Consider the following 24229-nt stretch of genomic DNA (forward strand, 5'->3'; position numbering starts at 1 on the left):
ATCAATTTTCTCTATATATCTACCTAATTAGCATTTTCACTATACATTTAAGTGGTCAGCATTTGCTCGCCTGAATGAAGGTTAAATTCGCTGGCCATATAGAAAAAGAAGAGTGTTACGGCTTTTATCAATTTGAATTAATATTAAATTGATCAACATTTTATTTTTGCACAGAATTTAATCGTTGGCATGACTAAATACAATATATTAACTTTGCAGACAACATAAAATGAATAATAATTTCACGGCAAAATATCATTTTTCTCTGTACATCTTTCTCGCTTGCATGTAAAGAGCGTTAAATTTACCGAACAAATAGAATAAGAAGTTTTACGGCCTTAAATAAAATTGAATTAATATCTAGCTGATCAGCAGTTTTTCACAAATTTAAATGGTCGGCATGATTTTATAAAATATGTTTTCCTGAATGTAAGGGCGTTAAATTAATTAATTAATGAACTTAACAAAGAAACAATCTTTTTAGAGCTAATTTCCTTCGTAAACTGTATGTAAAATTTTCGGCTAATTGATCAACATTTTACGTATGTTGTTGTGTGATATATCCAAAGATGGTCATTTGTGATTTTCACACCATGCAAATCGATCTCAATCTGATTAAAGGGTAATAAAACTTAATTGATGGAATGTTTTCACAAGATTTTCGGGTGTGAACATACATATGGGGCCAATCAGATATATGTCATTGATTCATTTTGCATTCCACTAATTTATTAGGCGAAGGAGAATTCCTTTATTCATTGGTAATTGAAAATAAGAACTGCATAAGCCAAACCCCGCCCAATTTTACAGCTAAATGATTATGGTACGGTTCAGAAATTTAAAGTAATCATCCAATGAATGAATGAATGAATGAATGAATGAATGAATGAATGAATGAATGAATGAATGAATGAATTAATGAATGAATTAATGAATGTTAATTATTCGTTATCAACCAAAGACCAGAGTAATGACGGAAATATTTCTTTTGAGGTTGTTTAGATGTGCGTTTACCACGGGACCGGCAATATACTTGCAGCAAGTTTATTTTCCAAAATATCCTTTATTTTGTGTGCTTAGGTTCACGGAAAAAAATATCCTTAAAGTCACAATAAAATTAATTTACTGCCTCGTTGCTCTCATTTGCATTAAGACGGGAATCGCTGGTCCGTCGATATGCTACCAATCAGATAATTTTGACCGTTTTAGAGGTTATCCAATGAAATCAGGTGATCACGCGCTGCCTTTCGCGACTGGCCAATTAGAAGATCTTGACCACGCCTATCAGTTAATAATAATTAGTGGTGTGTATGTATTTAAATAAGTTTAAAACATTAACATAATCAATGCCATCTTTGATTATTCTTATGCAAAAATTTCAAGTATAATGGCTTTAAAATTATTAACGTCTATGAACTCTTTACTTAACATTACAAAAGAGTTAGATATATCTATAGAAATAATGTTCAATTTGTTCGATGCGTATGTTTTATCTATTTTGAATTATAATTGTGAAGTATGGGGCTTTAATAAAGCAGAAAATATTGAACGTGTGCAAAGAAAATTTTGTAAATGGTTATTAAATGTTCAAATGTCAACAAATACTCTATCATTGTATTCTGAACTAGGTAGATTTCCATTGTATATTGAAAGATATGTTAGGATAGCAAAATATTGGTTAAAGTTACACGGCGATAAGAGTCAAAACTGTATTTTAACAACTATTCTAAGTTCTCAAAGAAATGATATATCAAATAACTCAAATGTTGTCAACTGGTCATCAAAAGTTCGAGACATGTTTACAAAACGCTGGATTTGCCGAAGTATGGTTATATCCAGAATCGGTTAATATTAAAATTTTTATACCAGTATTCAGATCACGTCTCAGGGATATATATGTAACCCAATGGCGAGCAGACATGGCGTTATGCTCTTCATTGCAATTGTATTCAAATGTTAAAGTTAAATATGAAAGGTCTATTTATCTTAAATTATTAGAAAATGCAAAAATACAGATCAGTTCTTGCAAAAATTAGATTAAGTTCCCATAAACTACATATTGAATCTGGAAGACACAGGGGTATTGAAAGAAGTCAGAGAAAATGCACATTATGTACGTCCGGGGATATAGAGGACGAATTTCATTTTATATTAATATGTCCAATTTATAGTGATTTTAGAAGTATGTACATTTCAAGATACTTTACTGTTAATCCTAGTGTATATAAATTCATACAATTGTTAAAACGCAGATAGAAAATTGGTTATTAGAAAATTAGCATTATTTTGTATTAAAGCATTTGAAAGACGAGACAATTTGGTAGATTAGCATATCAATATGATATTATTAATGTAGAAATTTATTTTTGGCATTCTCAATCAATATGTTAGCTATGTCATAATATTTGAATATAACTGATTGAATTTGTTATGATATGATTCTTGACGCATGCATTGTAATAATTATACATGTATATGTATGTTATGATGATGGGTGTTGAGCCCAAGTCAGAAATAAAGTATATGTTCTGTTCTGTTCTATGAAAACGCGCAGATAATATAGCCCTGCACGCAAAGTAATAAATGAAAAAATAAATAATAAATATAAATAAATAAATAAATAAATAAATAAATAAATAAATAAATAAATAAATAAATAAATAAATAAATAAATAAATAAATTATATATTTTTCATTCATTCATTCATTCAATCATTCATTCATTCATTTATTTATTTATTTATTTATTTATTTATTTTTCATTCATTCATTCATTCATTCATTCATTCATTCATTCATTCATTCATTCATTCATTCATAATAATATTCATTCATTCATTCATTCATTCATTCATTCATTCATTCATTAGTTTTATTTGCACTGTGCGCACCTAGCCAATTTATATATGTTAGTACGTATTAATAAACTTTAACCTATACTTATTTAATATTTTATTGTAAATTTTGGTTCGTAAGAATAGATATTTGTTTTAATACACTGTGAACAGAATGACGTTCTATGACATTGCGCTTGCACCATTACTTCCATCGTCGGATACCCACGGCCGAACCATTAACATTTATCTACCGTGGGATTTTTTGCCGATATTCAGTCGATTAGGGGTGTGTCAAAGGCAGCTATTTCATTGGCTGCCTCACGATTTCATGAGGCGATGAAAACCAATCAAAACGCTCGTTCTGTACGACGTTCGGTATTACAAACAATATTGCGACAACCATAGTCGACGTGAACATCGAAAAATTAAACGATTTCAGCAAGAAAGTATAGAAAATAACTTTTACAGCATGTTTTCCTCTTCGAAAATTAAACGATAGTTTTTGGCATCTGATTTTTGCAACAGTATTTAACCAGCCAAACCTTCCGCTTGCTTGAAGCATATATTTGTTAAAACGCGATGTCATTGGTAGATATTTTAACGCATCCTGTGATTGCTTGTATATTTTACGGTTGATTGCATGTTATGTGACATGTTTATCAAATCGTGGGATATCCGACGTGCATTACTTCCACGATATGCAGACAAATATTTACTTCTGCTACTAAATATCAACATATATTTAAACTGCCCACGTTATACATTATTATAAAGTGGGATTGTATTTCCTTAAATGCAACTCTGTTTAAAAAACTATCTGTTTAGTAAAGCTGCCATAAAAAACTATGTCGATAAATGATTGTTTGCGAAAATCAGTGAAGTTCGTGAAACTCGTCTTTATTTTGCCGGTCCCGGTTTTTTCTATTTTTGTGTGTGTATGTGTGTTCCCTACCCGGCTTCTCAACCTTATAAAGATGTGATTGATTGTCGTGTGCGCGATATTTCTAGCAGAAATGTATGCGTGTGTTCCCGTCTCGGTTTCCCAACTTAAGCTATGATTTCGTGTATTGCCTATCTTGTAGGTATAATTTTAATATTATGATCTATTTTTAACCAAGAAAATCTTATAAAAATAACATCATACTTAATTCTTATCACACAGCATGATATTATGCATCTTGCACAGAGGATATAAAAGGGGGATATATCGATTATTGTTTTTCATTTTTGTATTTAATCTTGAGACACGATGTTTTTTCCTTGCTTTCTTTATAAAAGAATGAGCATCATTCACCTAATTTTTCTATTAATTTGCAAAGTATATAGACTTTGCTTTATGCACGGTCAATAATTTAAATGTGATGCCATTTTTTCAACGCTTAACATGCTTATTTCATGCGTATTCAATTCTCTATATGTAGTTGCTTCAGTGTGTGATATCTAGGGTAAGCGCCCTAATACTTGAGAGATTTTTTTTAGCAATATTAATACATTCGTAATAAAATTGTTTCATTGTTAAGTACATTCATTTAAAGTATGTATAGGCATTTTTGTCAGCCACCGCCCCCATTCTTTTCCTTTAAGTGATCACATTATATTGTGATATTTCTCGCATCGCGTTATTAAATGATCGATATGATTTTTCCATTTTCAAGTTTTATCAAATTTCATTCCATAGTAATTTCGCCGGATACTTGTATACGATTTCTTTGTTTTTTCTATAAATATAATTTGCTTTTTTTGATAGATTTTATTATGAAACCGTATGCTTTAGTCCAGTCATCTATTTCAGTTAGTAGTGTTTTTATTTTTTCTACGAATTTACTTATTTAAGATGGTATTTTACTTAATATATTTAAAAAAAATGTCAACGACTCCAAGCAATTAATAAAAATTTGTTTACATGTTTAGTTTCTTTTATAGATTAAACCGAAAACACCGTATCCGTTCTGTATATTCTTGATATTCGACGAGGTCCTTATTCGAAGACTGACGAATAGGGCCGAAAAGTTGCTACTTGATTTTTAACAATGCAATTCCGCAATTTTGGTCATTTGTATTTCAAGAGATAACTTTGAAATGTTGAACCTGATTCTTTATCTGTAGATGCTTGTTCTGATCGAAGTAATGCGGTCAAAGCGCCTTATGACCCCGATCAGATTAAGACAGCACCTTCGGATGCCTGATATTTATGATTGTCAAGAGTAAGGAAGTTAAAGCGCCTGAGTGATCGCGATCAGATAAAGACAGCGTCTACGAGTGTTCGATATATATGGCATTCAACGCTACAGGGGTCCGTTAAGTTATTTGCCTTATATGTAGTCGATAAATTATAAAGCCTGATTATCGGGTTGCTGCGGTGAAGGAGTTCTGTTGTAAAGGTGTTAAGTTGTCGTAATCTCCCCCAATTTTTGACAACGAGGCATTTTTCTTAATAACACTATAAATTGAACATGATAATTATTACTGATCGCCTTCAAACATAGTGCAGCCTCAAACATTCTAATCTAAGACATTGATTGAAATACATATATAACATATATGTGACAATAAAATGCATTATGAATACATGTATACACAACAGCTACATCATCATCATCATCATCATCATCATCATCATAATCATCATAATCATCATCATCAGCATGAGAATTCCTTTATTCTTTTGTAACTGAAAATAAGAACTGCATAAACTAAACCCTGCCCAATTTTACATTCAAGTGATTGATACGGTAATCATCGAATGAATGAATGAATGAATGAATGAATGAATGAATGAGTTTCTTACTGTATCTGTTCATCGAGTTTAATATTATTGTCCTACAACATTCTCAAAGGGTTATTCATGTGCACATTTTAAAACTAAAATGAAATAGATTTAAAATGTTTTGACAATTTTAAAAGCTAGATTCGACACGAAAAGAGTAAAATATACTTACCAATTACAGGTAAGGTGATACACATACTTATATTTAATTATACAGATATTTTTCAACATATTAAAAAAAAAGAAGATTTATTATATGTTCATTATGCCCCAAATATATTTTTTTTTACTTTATTAATCAATGATCGACATGACTAAATACAATATATTAACTTTGCAGACACTCACTCACTCACTCACTCACTCACTCACTCACTCACTCACTCACTCACTCACTCACTCACTCACTCACTCACTCACTCACTCACTCACTCTCACTCACTCACTCACTCACTCACTCACTCACTCACTCACTCACTCACTCACTCACTCACTCACTCACTCACTCACTCACTCACTCACTCACTCACTCACTCACTCACTCACTCACTCACTCACTCACTCACTCACTCACTCACTCACTCACTCACTCACTCACTCACTCACTCACTCACTCACTCACTCACTCACTCACTCACTCACTCACTCACTCACTCACTCACTCACTCACTCACTCACTCACTCACTCACTCACTCACTCACTCACTCACTCACTCACTCACTCACTCACTCACTCACTCACTCACTCACTCACTCACTCACTCACTCACTCACTCACTCACTCACTCACTCACTCACTCACTCACTCACTCACTCACTCACTCACTCACTCACTCACTCACTCACTCACTCACTCACTCACTCACTCACTCACTCACTCACTCACTCACTCACTCACTCACTCACTCACTCACTCACTCACTCACTCACTCACTCACTCACTCACTCACTCACTCACTCACTCACTCACTCACTCACTCACTCACTCACTCACTCACTCACTCACTCACTCACTCACTCACTCACTCACTCACTCACTCACTTCACTCACTCACTCACTCACTCACTCACTCACTCACTCACTCACTCACTCACTCACTCACTCACTCACTCACTCACTCACTCACTCACTCACTCACTCACTCACTCACTCACTCACTCACTCACACTGGTCAGCATTTTCACTTCATTATTTAATACAATATTTTGGACTGTTATGTTTATTGTATTTTGTCCGCTGCCACATGACTGCATCTGCGATTATAATAGACAAATTGCGAAAATTGTTTAAATTCTTATGACCTTGGGGCAAGTCGATCTCGATATTGTATATTTTGTAGGTGCTAACAGAAAACAAGGAAGTTTTACGCGCAATTTATTTTCCAGTCAGAGTTTATTAAGGATAGCGAACACACACAAACAAAATAGTTTAAAAGAATTTGCAATTATTCCATTAAATAATTAATTTTCCGGCTCATCACAATTGATGAAAAAGATAAAATCCTCTTATTGTTTATTCTATTTTATTCAGATTTGCACAAAATACGAAAAAAATCATGATAAATTGTTATACTATACATTACCATATATGTATATATTTTAACTATGATGCATATATATATATTATGATATTCTTTTTTATGTAAGATCACCATATTATGACTACATTTTCTAAATTTTATCCAATATATATCACATAGAAGACATTTCATTAACATACTGAAATAAAATAATTTAACAATAGAAATTGAGAAATATATCAATTATTATTTATATATCAATATTTATTATTTGTAATAGTGTCATCTTGAAAATACGTCTTATCAAGCATCTCTCGACCTCGCCTAGAATAACACTTATAGCTAGTAGACACCTAATTGACATCTTCACTGTTTTTCCTTCTTTATCTAACTTGCCAGCAGTTTTCGATAACGCTTCTTTATTTAAACTGGTTAGCAGTTTCTTATATAAATTATCATATATATCATCATTCGTCAGCAGTTTAGTATTACATCAAATCGGCCCGTGCAAAAATCGGCTCTAACACGTTTCGGCCCATATTTTGTCTTTATTTTGTCCGGGAATTACATAAAACTACCTTAAATATTAATATATATTACCTTCCAAATGGATTAATTTCCATTCCTTTTAAATTGGAATTAATTCCAATAGGATTTATTTCCAATAAAAAGTATTGGAAAAAACTCCAATTGGAATAATGTCCAGTTGGGTTTTATTCCAATCGGATTTTTTTCCAGTTAAATTTAATGGAAAAAAATCCGATCGGATTTTCCGAAAAATGCTTAAATAGACGTTATTTCAACAAGAAAATGCATACAAATACATATTAAGCATGTGTTTATGTATTTCGACAATTTCATAAAAATTGAAATTCCAGTTGGAATAAATAATAATGTTGGAATAAATTCCAATTGGAATTTAAATAATTCCGCCCGGACAGCATAATTCCGGTTGGAATACATGAAATTCCGCCCGCACAAATTTTTTAAAATACATTTTTTGATAAGAAAAAAATTAAAAATAGCTTTAAATGAAGTCAATTATTAATAATTAACATTAAATCTATCGGATGAAATGATTTTTGAGTGTTTAGGGCAAGTATAAATGGTAGTGAAGTTTGCCACTATCCCGGTGGTGCAAAGATTTTCCGGTGGCTGTTCTATATGCATATAGGGAAAATCAATGACACCCTGGGGCGGGGCCAATTTTGACCCCAGGGCTTTTATTTGAACAAACTTTGTAGACATCCATTAGAACATGTTTCATGCCAAATATCTTAGCTTTAGCTCTTTGGGTTTTTTAGAAGAAGATTTTTTAAGTTTTTACTATATGCATATAGGGAAAATCAATGACCCTCTGGGGGCCAATTTTGACCCCAGTGCTTTTATTTGAACAATCTTGGTAGACACTCATTAGAAGATGTTTCATGCTTTATATCTTAGCTCTAGCTCTTTGGGTTCTTTAAAAGAAGATTTTTTTCAGTTTTTACTATATGCATATATAGGGAAAATCAATGACCCCCTGGGGCGGGGCCAATTTTGACCCCAGGGCTTTTATTTGAACAAATTTGGTAGACACCCATTAGAAGATGTTTCATGCTAAATATTTTAGCTCTAGCTTTTTGGGTTCTTTAAAAGAAATATTTTAAAGTTTTTACTATTTGCATATAGGGAAAATCAATTACCCCCAGGGGCGGGGCCAATTTTGACCCCAGGGCTTTTATTTGAACAAACTCGGTACAAATCCATTAGAACATGTTTCATGCTTTATATCTTAGCTCTAGCTCTTTGGGTTTTTTAGAAGAAGATGTTTAAAGTTTTTTCTTTTGGTTGCCATGGCAACCAGAGTTCTGCATGGCATGGAATTCTTTGAACAACTATGTTAAGGCTTCACACAAGGAACATCCCTGTGAAGTTTCATTATGATCTGCCTTATGGTTTCAGAGGAGATGTTGTTTGAAAAGTGTGAACGGACAACGTACGACGGACAACAGACGACGGACGAAGAGTGATCCTAATAGCTCACCCTAAGCATATGCTCAGGTGAGCTAAAAATAGATGAAATGAGTAAACCAATGTTATCTTTGAATGATAAAACATGGTAAGCTTTCTCTATATTGGATATACGGTATATAAAACTGATGAGATAGATAGTATAGGGTATCTGTGGCTGAGTGGTTAAGGTTGTTGCCTTCAACAACCTGCCACTGAGGCTTCAAATTCCAACAGGGCCTTCAGATTCTTTCACACAAGAACTACTCAAATGTTTGTTCATGCCTGAAATAATACAAGGAAGGGAACCCGAGGTCCACCTTTTCCAGTAAAGCTGTAAAAACCCCTTATAAACTATACTGGTTGGGTAAAAAATAAAGATGGTATAGAAGTTATCAACAAGAGCACCGCTAGGCGGAGCATAATATATGCATGAAAGTGTTTTTTAGTAAGAATGAAGCATTTGTAAGACATTACATAAATTAAATAAAGTATTACCTCCTTCAAAGAACAATCCTCCTATAAAGTTGGAATAGTGTGGGTCAAATGGAACTTAAGTTATGCTCTGGAAACTGTTTTCATTTTTGAGGTAATAGCGACCTTGAACTTTGACCGTGTGATCCTTTTATCAATAGGGGTGTTCTACCCAATATGGACAATCATCCTATGAAGTTTGAACACTATGGGCCAAATAGAAATTAAGTTATGCTCCGGAAACTGTCTTAAGTTTTAAGGTAATAGTGACCTTGACCTTTTGACCCCAAAAACAATAGGGGTCTTTTATCCAATATGGTGAATCATGATCTATGAAGCTTGAATATTGTGAGTCACATGGAACTTAAGTTATGCTCCGGAAACTGTTTTCAGTTTGAAAGTAAAAATGACCTTGACCTTTGACCTTGTGAACCCAAAATAAATAGGGGTCTTCTACCTAATACGTACAAAATTCATCCTTTGAAGTTTGAACACTGTGGGCCAAACTGAACTTAAGTTATGCTCCGGAAACTGTTTTCAGTTTTAAGGTGATAGTGACCTTGACCTTTGACCTTGTGACCCCCAAATCAATAGGGGTCTTCTACCTAATATGTACAATCATCCTATGAAGTTTGAATATTGTGGGCCAAATGGAACTTAAGTTTAATGCTTCAGGCCTAAAAAAAAAATGTTTTGTTAGGGTAACATGCTCTCAAGGAATAGGTAGGGTAGGTCGGATTTTTTTTTTTTTTTTTTTTTTTTTTTTTCACCAGTATATTGAAATTTAGATATGGAAATTTCTGACATCCCTCCCGGGTGGCACAAATACATCCCTTCTATGTTTTTCAAAAGACATTTCAGGTGTAACGATCTTAAACTCTCAGCGTTCTTCTGGTGAAGATCACACGCCGTTTTACAAATATTGACGATGTGATCCACCATTTTGTAACTAAGAGCGGCGATAAAACCTGTACCGTACCCAGGGCTCATCCTGGGGGGAAATTATAGGGAGAAGTGACTTCCTCGTGAAAAATCGGCAGAAGGGAAACATCCCTGTTTACAGAAATTTCTTTTATGATCTTCTTTTTTCTTTTAAATGCGTTTATTTAAGGTCGCCGCCGGAAAGCCCATATGGGCGACCGTACACTCAAGTCGGGTCATCCTAGAGCGTCCCGCCGAGATTTTTCGTCGATTTTTTTTCAGCTTTATTGGTGGAGGAAGACCCCAGGTGCCCCTCCGGGCATTATTTCAGGCACGAGCGGGCACCTGGGTAGAACCACCGACCTTCCGTAAGCCAGCTGGATGGCTTCCTCACATGAAAGATTTCGACCCGAGTGAGGATCGAACCTACAGTGGTGAGGGACCTGTGATCTCAAGTCAACGACTTTAACCACTCGGCCACGGAGGCCCCTTATGATCTTCTATGTTGTATTGTCTCATTTATGTGCATATAATTATGCTTATAAAACAATTTTCAAATATCGAAGAATATGTAAAATATGTACTGCAAACATTTGTGCACATTATATTGATCACTAAAATTATATACATTCATTTCTTATTGAATAATTCGACTGAGAAATTATAGAAAATAAATTTCTAATTACCTCCCTTTATTTTCATGAAATGTTAAACTCGGTAATATATTATTGAATAATGCTTTTTGAAATTTACAATATTAATAAATCTTAATCTGAGCGTCATATTTATGACATTAAAACAAATATATATATTGAAACAATAAGAAACACTTCTTTCCTGACAAATTTTGTTGTTATATATACATGAGCACATTATATACGACCGATATGTCGCATGCCGATCATGATTCGTAGTTTTAGGATGTCGTGCCCACGTGCGTACAAGCTGTGTCAAATTTGGCATTGCTACAAAGATAACAATGCAAATCACCCTCACTGTCTACAACATACCAATCATAAGATTTTTGCGAATTGACTAACAGTTTTGTGATAGCCGTGAAAATCCCATTGCACATCGCCTTTACTTCGGTTAAACACCGCGTTAGGGAAGATTTGCACGTGTTTAGATGATCGGAAAAAAATATCTATAATTATCGCCAAATCCCGTATCAAACTCGCAAAATATACCCGTTTCGGGCCGATGCTCTCATTATTTACTGTTTAGAGTAGGCGGTCTATCGCTTTGCATACAAGTAGAAGGGTAGTATATAGCGATGCTCTGATTGGATAATGATAATCAGCAGTCGTCATATGGGCGGATACAACCTCTGCCCTTTACATCGGCAAGTAAATTTACTCTTTGGGAATTAGATTTTATTGGCGATGTTGACTTCTCTTTCATCAATTGGGAGAGCGAAATGGAAATATACACAGCGAAATTTACGCCTGAATTGCCCTTCACACTGCTCATTGAGTACCTCAATAATACGGTATTTTCATGGATTTTTTTTTTTGGACACGAAAAAAACGGTAGGGTCGGCGCATATTATTAGGTAGGGTCGGGTGACCCGAACAAAACAATTTTTTTTTAGGCCTCATACCAAATTGCTAACGGACGGACAGACGGACGGACAAGGCGCCGACTATAATTATGCTCTCCAAAAATTTGTCAAGGAGCATAAAAACTGTAAGAAAATATTGTTAACCTGCTCAAAAATGTTGTTCTTGTTGACTAGGTTTTCATGTACTTTCAACTGAAGGTCTTTGTAATTAATGATAACGCTGATGATGCCATTGAAGTCTGTTTCTTGTGCACAAACTACATCTTTATATCCATCTGGGGGCATGAAACATTTAGCTATCTCCCAAGAATTACTGCACCATTGGGTAGCATCAGTGTTTTTGTAGGATGGACCATAGAACCTATGTACATTCTGTATCTCTGTTGTGAAATTATGGCATATCTTGTTAGGGCAGCCGGCAGGATTATACCTTGTTGCAGCATTTCGATGATAACTGCATCTTCCACGTCCAACATTACATATTCTATTTGTTGGACATTTAATAACATTTTCCGTACAGCAATTTGAACACAAAGTTCCACTTATCAATCCATTGTTGTAGCAAATACCATCTAAACATTTCAAACGGAATTCTTGAACTTCGTGACATACAAAAGGTTCAAGTCCGTCTTTAGTAAACAACACTGCTAACTGTGCTTTAACCCAGTTATTGTATTTCTTCTCTGACAGTTTTGAGCTATATGAAGCCATTGTTTACTTTGTCTTATTGAGGTAACATTATCACATTGTTGAATGTCAATCTTAATCTGGAAAATAACAATAACCGGTGTTAAAGTCAGTGTAATTTATACAGTTTAAACACTTATTAACTTTTGAAAAGATATCTAAATATCTTAAAAGAGATGTACACACTTTAGTCAGTTATAATTATCAGAAGCCACCGCTGGGGGGAAGCAATGCTAGACTATTTACTGGTTGGAGACCACCAAAACCTGAACGGTCCCAAAAATGCCTTTTTTATTTGTTCAGTGGTAGTTGATCAATCAGTCGCTTTTATATCAACAATAACTGCATGTTTGTTCTATAATTAAGTAATTAAATTTATTTCAATTTTCCTAAACAGTAATATTTTAATGTCTTTTTCAAGAACGTTGACATTGAAAATTTGGACATCAAGAGTGCAATACCTGACCACTTATACTAGTTAATTAAACTTGATTCCAAATAGAGTGAAATAAGAATCCCAAAAAAAAGCCCTGAACGCGGCAAATTTGAAAATGTTGCAGGCTCGGTTTGATTGAGCCTGTTCATGGACGGTACTGTCAAGTGCAAACTGCCGTCCACGCCCCCCTAGCACCGGCTTAAGCAGAATTCAACATTGTACATGAACTGGCAAAATTTAGAATTTTGAAACATCTGCAGATATGTTCATATGACGGTTATCATGGAACCTTCAATGTGACACGTTAGTGCCATTCCATGAAAAGCGGCATATGGTCCCCACGTAAAAAAATGCGTGTGCCCTAAACGAGAAAACAATGGGCGGAACTAAATAAAATGGAATTTTGAAAGAGGATCTGAGGTTATGAGCATGCATATCACAGATATAACGTCAAAAGACAATTTAAACAAGAGGGCCATGATGGCCCTGAGGTCGCTCACCTGTATATAGCCCCCCCACAACCCCCACCCCCCCCCAACGTTGCAGAGCCAATTTAACCCAAGGGCTTTTATTTGCACAAACTTGGTAGACACCCATAAGAAGATGTTTCATGCTAAACATTTAAGCTCTAGCTCATTGGGCTTTTTAAAAGAAGATTTTCTTTAAGTTTTTACTATACACATATAGTTAAAAACAATGACACCCCTGGGGCCGGGCCAGTTTTGACCCCAGGGCTTTTATTTGAACAAACTTTGTAGACACTTACTAGAAGATGTTTCATGCTTAATATCTAAACTCTAGCTATTTGGGTTTTTTCAAAGAAGATTTAAAGTTTTTGCTAAACACATATAAAGAAAATCAATGACCCCCGGGGCGGGGCCAATTTTGACCCCTGGGCTTTTATTTGAACAAACTTGGTAGACACCTATTAGAACATGTTTGATGCTAAATATCTTAGCCATAGCTCTTTGAGTTCTTTAAAAGAAGATTTTTTAAGTTTTTACTATATGCATATAGGGAAAATCAATGACCCCCCGGGCGGGGCCAATTTTCACCCCAGGGCTTTTATTTGAACAAACTTGGTAGACACCCATTAGAACATGTTTCATGCTAAATATCTTAGCTCTAACTTTTTGGTTCTTTAAAAGAAGATTTTTTAAGTTCTACTATATGCATATAGGGAAAATCAATGACCCCCTAGGGCGGGGCCAATTTTGACCCCAGGGCTTTTATCTGAACAAACTTGGTAGACACCTATTAGAACATGTTTGATGCTCAATATCTTAGCTCTAGCTCTTTGGGTTCTTTAAAAGAAGATTTTTTAAGTTTTTACTATTTGCATATAAGGAAAATCAATGACCCCCCGGGGCGGGGCCAATTTTGACCCCAGGGCTTTTATTTGAACAAACTTGGTAAACACTCACTAGAAGATGTTTCATGCCAAATATCTAAGCTTTAGCTCTTATGGATTTTTAAAAGAAGATATTTTAAGTTTTTTCTTTCGGTTGCCATGGCAACCAGAGTTCTGCATGAAATTTAATTCTTTGAACAATTTTTAAAGGTGACCACCAAAGGAACATTCCTGTTAAGTTTGGATGAAATTGGCTTAGTGGTTTACGAGGAGATGTTATTTAAAGTAAGTTTACGGACGGACGACGGACGGACGCCGGACAAAAAGTGATCACAAAAGCTCACCCTGTCACTTTGTGACAGGTGAGCTAAAAATAGAATTGAGATAAACAAATATCCTTATTAAAATCTTTTATTACTTTTTATTTCATGCTTTCCAGTGTTTTATTGTAATATATCAGATGATTATATTCTGATAAACCACTAGTGAAATTTATAAAATATAATTTTCACTGTAGCCGGACTATATCTGAATGCGGATGAAAAGAAAATCAAAACTGAATGGAATAACAGGCAAAAATAAATGCCGTCATGCGTAAATTTTGCTTCTTTCGGAAAAGAACGTTGAGGTCACCATACATTATGTTAAAAATGTAACAAAATTAAAGAAATTGAACAGAACTATATTTCAAACTTGTTGATGTGACGTCATGATGTGATGACGTCACGAAAGAGAATGCGCGACGTTACGCGGCAAAATCAGTAAAAATTACTTAAAATCACTTAAAACGCATGAAATAAAAAGAAAATTTATTTGTTTTACATATAAGATTGAAATATATTTCATTCGTGAACACCAGCTATTATATTTTCACTCGTGGCTACGCCACTCGTGAAAATATTGCATCTGGTGTTCACTCAGTGAAATTATATTTCAATCTTACATGCAAAACAAACAAATATCCTCTATGTATTTACTAGTAAAAGAGCAAAATAATCACTAATTTATTGCTTCTATTCTAAATAATCCTACTTCAAGTGATATTGTTTAGCACCATAAAAAATTGTAATTTACTAAGGTATAAAATGAACAGATGTGCGAAGGTGTGAAAGGCAACAAAAGACTGTTGTGTTTTAAATGAAAGATGATAGTATTGTATTACAGTTGACTTGTTACTGTAATAGTAAGATATGATATGAATATATGCTGTAAATATTGTTTGTAAAGAAAGTATTTTAAAACTATAAAGTTGTAAAAATGTTATGTTAACTTTAAAGTAAATTATGATTTTATTTCTTTGCTGAATAATATTTGAAATTATTTGTTTGACACTGTGTATTTTTTCAAACTTTGATGAATATATAAAAGTAATGATACTGATACTTAATAACTTCATTAAAAAAAGTACTGGTATTGCAGTACCAAGGTAAAATCTAGTACTGGTATTAAATAATTTGCCAAGTACTGGTACTGGTACTTAAGTACTACACCCTTGCTTAGTACTGATGCAGCTCTGGTGATAAATACCTTTCAAAATAATGAATGGAAACCATACTAACATTCAGGAACCCTGTGACCTTGACCTTTGACCTAGTGACCCCAAAATCAACAGGGGTCACTTACTTGTTTTAACCAATCCGTATGTGAAATATGAAGAATCATTTGATAAAAAGTCTTCAAGATAATATGTGGAAACAATTCTGGCATTTAAGGCCTAGTTACCCTAAAAGCAATGTGGATAATCTGTTGTTTATGACCAATCACTATGTGAAATATGAAGACTTTGTGATAATTATCATTCAAGATAATTAGCAGAAATCATACTACCATTCAAAGTCCCTGTGACTTGACGTTTGACCTGGTGACCCCAAAATCAATAGGGGTCATCTACTAATTATGACCAGCCTGAATTTGTGAAATATGACAACTTTTTGATGAATACTTTTCAAGATAATCAGCGGAAACCATTTTGACATTTCAGGCCCCTGTGACCTTCATCCCAAAATCAATAGGGGACACCAATCACTATGTGAAACATAAACACTTTGTGATAAATAGTTTTAAAGATAATCGGTTGAAACCATGTGGTCAACCGATGGACACCGACAGACCGACGGACAGTCAGACCAACAGACAAACCGACATTAGCAAAACAATATACCCCCTCAGGCTCTACTTCGAAGGGGGGGGGGGCAGGCATAAAAATACTGCAAGAATTAATATATCTGCAGGAAAATAAGATTACTGGTATAAACAAGAGCTGTCCGTAAGACAGCGCGCTCGACTTTTTTATTGCTTGCCAATAAAAAAAGTTTTTGCAGTAAAAGGCAATACAAGAATTTCTGTATTTTTAAAGTGAACAATGGCCATGAGCATCAAGATATTTAGTGAAGAATTATTTTACTGAATTGTGTGATACCCTTGAACACTGCAGCAAAGTTTGAAATGTTTAAGTCAAAAGAGGGCTGGTAAGAAAGAAAAAAAAACTGAGTTGAGCCTTAAATAAATTTAATAGTATTAAACCCACTTTGAGAGAATAAGGTATTTTTACGTCACTCAGAACACCTTGGTAAATGACATAATAACATAATTTTTCAAGAAATCTATGCCAAGGAAGCAGTATATTTTTGTACAATCAGCATAATATATAGATTTGACTTTGTATGTGAAAGTATTATAGTTACCTTATAATACAAGTAATAGATAAATTTTATCAAGCTTTTTTAGATGTTGTCAGTTGGTCACAAGTGGATCTCTTTCACACAGGCTGTGGGTGACTGGTTACTTTTCGTAAACAAGTATTCCAACTTTCAAATTAATATCTCAAACAGTTCAGTCAAAAAGTGGACTGGTACTAAAAACTTAACCAAGATTCTAAGTCGATAAAAGGCCTTAATTTTTAAAACAAATCCTTGACAGAGTTACCTTCTCTTGCGTACAGATGGGGGTAATGATGTGAAATAGCATTAAAAGTTTCAAAGCAATATCTCAAAGGGTTAAGGCAATAAGTGGATTTTACCCATATTCAATGTATTTTCTAAGTCAAAAAGGGGCATAATTCTGTCAAAAACCTTGACAGAGTTATGTCCTCTTGTCTGTTGATGAAGGTCGTGATGGTAAACAAGTATGGTCAGTTTCAAAGCAATACCTCCAATGGTTTTGAAATAAAGTGAGGTGGTACAAAAAACCTAACCAAGCTCAATACACTTTCTAAGTCAAAAAAGGGCCATAATTCTGTCAAAAACCTTGACAGAGTTATGTACTCTTGTCTGTAGATGGAGGTTATGATGGTGAACAAGTATGGTAAGTTTCAAAGCCATACTTGTAATACTTCTGAAATAAAGTGGGGTGGTACGAAAAACTTAACCAAGGTGTGACGCCAACGCCGACGCCGACGCCGGGGCGAGTAGGATAGCTCCCCTTTTCATAGAAAAGTCGAGCTAAAAATAAGATCTCTGAGAAAATAAGATAATAATGTTTTCGACTAAGAATTTTACGAATATTTTTATAAGATCTGTGAATATTAAAGTTGCATGAAAATAATATCCTTAAGAAAATAAGATCTAAATATGAAAATAATACAATTGTATAAATTTGTATGAACATAATATCTGATTTAGAATGATACTAAAGGGGGTTCTATAATGAAATAAATGTGTTTATAAAATAAGATCTTTAGTGAAAATAAGATTTGTACAGAAATATATCTGTATGATAACAAAATCTGTAAACAATAAGATATCTAATCAATATAGAAATGATTGATACCAAAAGAAAAGATAATTTAAAATAAGTGTAATTTGAAAATAATATCTATATTTAGTAAAAGATAAGTATACAATTTTATTGCTTTAAGTGCTTTAATTTGATAATGCTTTTGTTTGTTTGTTTGCTTCAGTTTACGCCTTTTCTCAACAGTATTTCAGTCATATAGGCGGGTAGTTTCCTAACCATCGTTCCTGGAGAGTTACACCAGTACTTGACTACCTTCCTCCGCGCTAAACTACCAATGCATCTCCCGGGGATCGAACCCACGCCAGAGAGGTAACTGGATTAGAAGTCATCGACTCTAACCCCTCGACCACGGAGGCGGTTAAATTTGATAATGCACAAACAAGATCTTTATATTTGAAATGATATAACGTACGACACGTGCACATGACTGTCGGAAGCAATCAATGCGCTAAAACAAATTACAATGAGTTGATTATTGGATTTTAGCACTTATCGTTATTGAAACACACTTATCAAAGCTCATCATTAAAGGTGTATATTGGCGATTTATCACAGTCACCAATCATATCTTATTTTTATTATTTCATATAGATTTCTTATATTTTTTTAACAGATTTGTTATCATACAGATATATTTTACCTAGCTAAAGATACTTCAGCGAACAGGTTTTATAGTATTGCTAGACCGGTTCGCTGAAGCCAACCCCGTATCGAAAGTCAACCAGAACCGTGACATTTTTATGTCATGCTGTAATTCAATAAATTTGCGTGATCTAGACAAAAGCTATTTTAATACAGGTAGTTAGATATATTTGGGACCCTTCAGTCTATATTTTTTAACACAGAAAGTTAGATTGATGAAATATTGCCTCAAAGTTTATCAGCGGGTTCACATTTCATAAAATTCGCCGCCATTGCTGCCCTAATTATCACGTGACCAGCGAGAATTTAGGTTCGGATACCTTTGCATGACATTTGGTGACACGTGACCCAAATGCTATTTTTAACTGAAAACATGGCTTTGCAATTATGAATAACGGTGTATTTATTCAATAATAGACATTGTACCAAAAACATGTTGGATTTATATTGTTTTAAGTGATGATTTATGAATTATTTTTTTGTTTTTATATAAAAATCATACACTTACTAAAAATAATGTACGGTCCGTTACTAAAAATAGATGCTAGAATTTCCAAAACATGAAGTCCCGCGAGATCTCATTTGAAAGCAGACTCCATATTGGTAAACATTCTCTACATATTTCTCTAAAAATAGTTGGGTACACAATGTCATTGAAGTTTCATTTAAAAACAAAACATGAATTGGTTCAAAATTGATTTGTTTATCAATTGGTATTTTTATTTGACCCAAATTTGATTAATAAGGGTGATTTTAGTAGGTTTTTATGCACGGCGCACGAACTGTCAAATTCTGGTAGCCTTTGCAAATAGGGTTGACCCATAACTTTACTGTCGCAACGTCAAAATAAAAGCGACATATAAAGTTATGGAAGCCAGAACTATATTTTACCCTGTTATACATCTTATTTTATAAAGACATTATTTTCATATGGAGTCGTTTTTTATATCATTCTGCTATGTACAGTACAGATATTATTATCATACAAATATTATTTTCGTAAGGATATTATTTTCAAACAGCTTTTATTTTCACAGATCTTATACAAACAAATATATTTTTTTAAACATTATATGAAAAATAAATCTTATTCTCCGAGACCACAGGTGCTAGTTGCATTGATTTGACCTAAAATGTGTTTGACCTTGTTATTTATACAATAAAATATCAATATATAAAAAAAAAATTAAAAAAAAATTTTTTTTTCACTGTTATATTACTATGGACAAGGTATGCAACATTCAGGTACGAAAATTATGGGTACGCCGGTTATCTGTGTTAAAATTTTCACCGGGCGGTAATATCGTCGGATTTTTGCATGGAATCAATGCACAATATATTTTTCTATTACAATTTACTATTTACAGATCACCAATTAACCGCTAGTTAATGTTATAAAGCCCGAAAGTAAGAAATCACCCAGGTGCGAAAGATGAGACCGTCATGACATGTACATTGTAAGCTGGTATTTACGCTTGAAATACATCAACAAAGAGATCAAACGGGTCGAACACACATGCAAACAACTGGATTTTACTTACTTTTAAATGGTTTTATCCTCCACGAGTGGCACTAAGTCCTATGTGCCCGATTTCTTACTTTCGGGCTTTATAACATTAACTAGCGGTTAATTGGGGATCTGTAAATAGTAAATTGCAATAGAAAAATATATTGTGCATTGATTCCATGCAAAAATCCGACGATATTACCGCCCGGTGAAAAATTTTAACACAGATAACCGGCGTACCCATAATTTTCGTACCTAAATGTTGCATACCTTGTCAATAAAAATATAATGTGTTCAGTGAAAAAAAAAATTTTTTTAATTTTTTTTTTAATATATTGATATTTTATTGTATAAATAACAAGGTCAAACACATTTTAGGTCAAATCAATGCAACTAGCACCTGTGTCCGAGACCTGGTTTTATTTTCTCTTTTAAGGGCGATTTGAGCTATCTTTGAGCTAACTTCACTTTTTAAAATATTTTTTTTTGGTTCTGAAATTTCAATGTGCTGTAAAATCATTCAAAGGATGCATAAAAATATATAACCGATGTAACTATTTAAACAGATAAGTGGACTATTTCAACAATAAATGCCACGATTTTATTTTTGCGAAAATAGCTTATTATCGGTATACATCTATACCACTTGAAACAAAGTCTCTATAATGATAATGAAATATCAGAATAAATTGATAATAAAATCAAGGGGACGAGTTACGGGACGAGTTGAGCAAAAAAGGTGACGAGTTGACCATGGGACGAATCGACTTGAAATCATGTGACCCATCTCAGAAAATGGAAAGTAGAATATTTCTTAAATCTGTTCTTCCAACGTCGAGATTTATTTTTCGTTACAGAAGTGTTTAAACAGCAAAAGTTAAATTACCTTTTTTAATTTACCTGAAAAAAAAAACACTGCAAAATATAGAAATTTACACAAACTAGATATATTAACTTCCTTGATCAGTTGATGTAAGGCGGCGTAACGGTTGGAAATCCCCGGTTACACTTAATACCGCAAACCACTGAAAATACCGGAAACTACTGGAAACACCGGAAACCCCTATCATTTTATTAGATATTGACAATTTAGATGAATTTAATCTGGAGAAAATATTTTCTTAAATCATGGAGATAAATATATATTGTTTATATATATCTGTAATAACTATTGATGAATTAAAAAAGTTAAAAAAATATTTATTAACTGGTATAAATCAAATATGTGGCGTTAGTGTATGTGAGATATTATTTTGGTATTATATGAAAAGAAAACATTATAAAAACTGTAAATATAAGTAAAAATGCTTTTTATTTTGCTTTAAAAGGCCTCGTAAACTATAAAATCGAGGGTGAAATCATATCAGCGGCATATACAAGTAGTCCCTTACCAGTGTTTATTGGCAGTTTAACACCAGTTTTTTTTCCTTCTTTGTTTAAAGTGACAAAATCACGTGGATTGTTATCTATAATGTAAGATATGATATATTTTGTGTTAATGAAGTTATAAGGCTTAAAATGATTTTAGTACATATAAAAACCTAAGGAAGATTTTAACTTTATGTAAAATGGTAAACAGCTTGTTTTAGTAGATTTACCTCTGAGAAATTTTTATTTATAATGGTATTCTTTTTAAAGGGACTCCACTGAGGTTTTTTGATATGATGGGACTGGAAATAATTTTTTGAGATTATTACTCCATTTGATGTAGATTTATACTAATAAGGTATGTGCAAAATTTCAGATCATTAGCTCCCTTCGTTTTTCCAGAATAATTATTATAATAGTGAAAAATGACCCAAAATTGAAAAGCGCGCTTTTCACTCAAATCGGACTGAGAATAGCACAAACATATGATTTTCAATGTATTTCTTGTATATTTCTTGGTTATATTTTATTTATATTTCTGTTTTAAGTGCTCATGTTTATCTATGTGAAAAATTAAAATTTTATGTTTTTAGGCTTACAAACCTCGGTGGAGTTCCTTTAAATAAAAAAAAATCTTGTTGATAATACTATTCTGGGATCCAAAATTCCCGTAAACCATTTCTACCAATTTCGTTGCAACTGCATTTGTTATTAAACTCTATAGTTGTACTTATCCTTCTTTATTCAAGAATCAATTAATAACAATAAGAGTACAATTAACAGACGGATTCGTGAAGAAGCGGGATTAAACAAGTTACAAACATGATCACTTATCGGACTGAATATCAAAACAAAATAAGACTTATTATCATTGGTGCTGTCATAATCACTTTTGCTGGTATTGTTGTTATTGTTATCATTGTTGTTAAAATGATTGATATGGACGTGATGACAATGGTGCGTGCTTTAGGATTTATCAATATTATTGTTGTTTTGTTTGTTAGAACATGACAGTTTTTATGCAATCCGGTCAACTCGTCCCCTGGTCAACTCGGCCCCTAGTCAACTCGACACCTTTTTGGTCAACTCGTCCCCTACTTTTGGTCAACTCGTCCCTAATATGGTCAACTCGTCCCCTACTTTCGATCTCTGTCTTTAAAATGTCTTTAAATAATTCTTTTATGTAAAATATGTAAAATTAATACTGAATTTGATTGATATCGAAATATTAATAAAATAATTACGTCTTTTTTACGTTAAATTTTAATGATCTTTACCTAAGCGCACGTGCATAGCTTTGATGTCAAACTACAAAGACAGGTAAGTTTACAAACATTCAATTAATGTTTAATTTATCGGAGTTTTAATGATAATTAAAACTAAAATTAGGTCCAACTCTTTGATTTTTCCCGCCTCCCTGAATGGATTAAAGACTGACGACAGATAAACAGAAATTAGAAGCGCTAAAAACTCTATGTCGGTGCGTATTGATCTCATTATAGAAGGATCGTGTCAATTAAAAACATGATAATTGTATGTTGGGAACTTGTCAATATAAAAGTTTCCCTGATAAATATAAGATTTATTCTTAAAAACACATTTGCGTTGTACGTTATATGAACATTGGATTATTTTTTTGTGCATATCAATCATTTCTTAGAATTCCATATTGTTGGATTATAGACTGCATGTGAACGGTGTATGTGACAATTTTAATTTGTGTTGTTGATTGTGACTTTTTTAATTGATTAGTGCCGTTGATTGTGACAATGTACCCCTGCATTTGAATGTATTAATTGCATTTAATCAACATTTTCATATATTTGACCATACACCATCAAAACAAATTCGACATTTGGAAAATAAATTTTTATAACAACCTTTGGCACGATTTTCACGCGATTTGTATAATTTCAAATTAAAGACACGCGTTCTTTAAATATATAAAAACGTATCCAACCACAGAGGTATTTGTGTCGTTAATCCTATTATCAAATTACCATGTGTATACTTTAATAACCAAAGGCACGTGTCACGATATATTTAATTAACAACAATTTGTATTCTAGCAATTGAGTAAAAACAGTTTAACCCAGGATAAAACCAAAATTGGTTTATGGATTAAATTATTATTATCATTATCATTATTTTTATTATTATAATTATTATTATTATTATTACATGGAATATATGTTGATATAGTGATACTACATGTACTAATATACACATGATATCGATGTATAAATGCTCATGCCGCAATTGAATGTACGAACATGTACATGTTACAATAAAAAGAACATATTTAATTTAGGTAGTCAACTGAATCCGCACAAACAACGATGTTGAAGGTAAAATCACATTTTAAAATATTATGACAATATTAGATATTTGAAATAGACTGTATACACGGTAGCAGTCATACTTCTCATAC

At 33.2% G+C, this 24229-nt stretch overlaps 1 protein-coding gene across 1 annotated transcript in view; it reads right to left on the bottom strand.

The window, feature by feature from the left end:
- Nucleotides 1-21367, bottom strand: part of LOC132722128 (uncharacterized) — a gene marked incomplete at its 3' end in the record, with an annotated part of 45192 nt that extends 23825 nt beyond the window's left edge. The window contains 2 exon segments of the mRNA XM_060706560.1: nucleotides 12217-12839; nucleotides 21317-21367. Of these exon segments, the coding sequence (XP_060562543.1) occupies nucleotides 12217-12783 (567 nt within the window).
- Between the last annotated feature and the right edge of the window lie 2862 nt (nucleotides 21368-24229).

Source organism: Ruditapes philippinarum, unplaced genomic scaffold (assembly GCF_026571515.1).
Source record: "Ruditapes philippinarum isolate M1 unplaced genomic scaffold, ASM2657151v2 ctg5048_1_1_1_1, whole genome shotgun sequence".
NCBI lineage: Eukaryota > Metazoa > Mollusca > Bivalvia > Venerida > Veneridae > Ruditapes > Ruditapes philippinarum.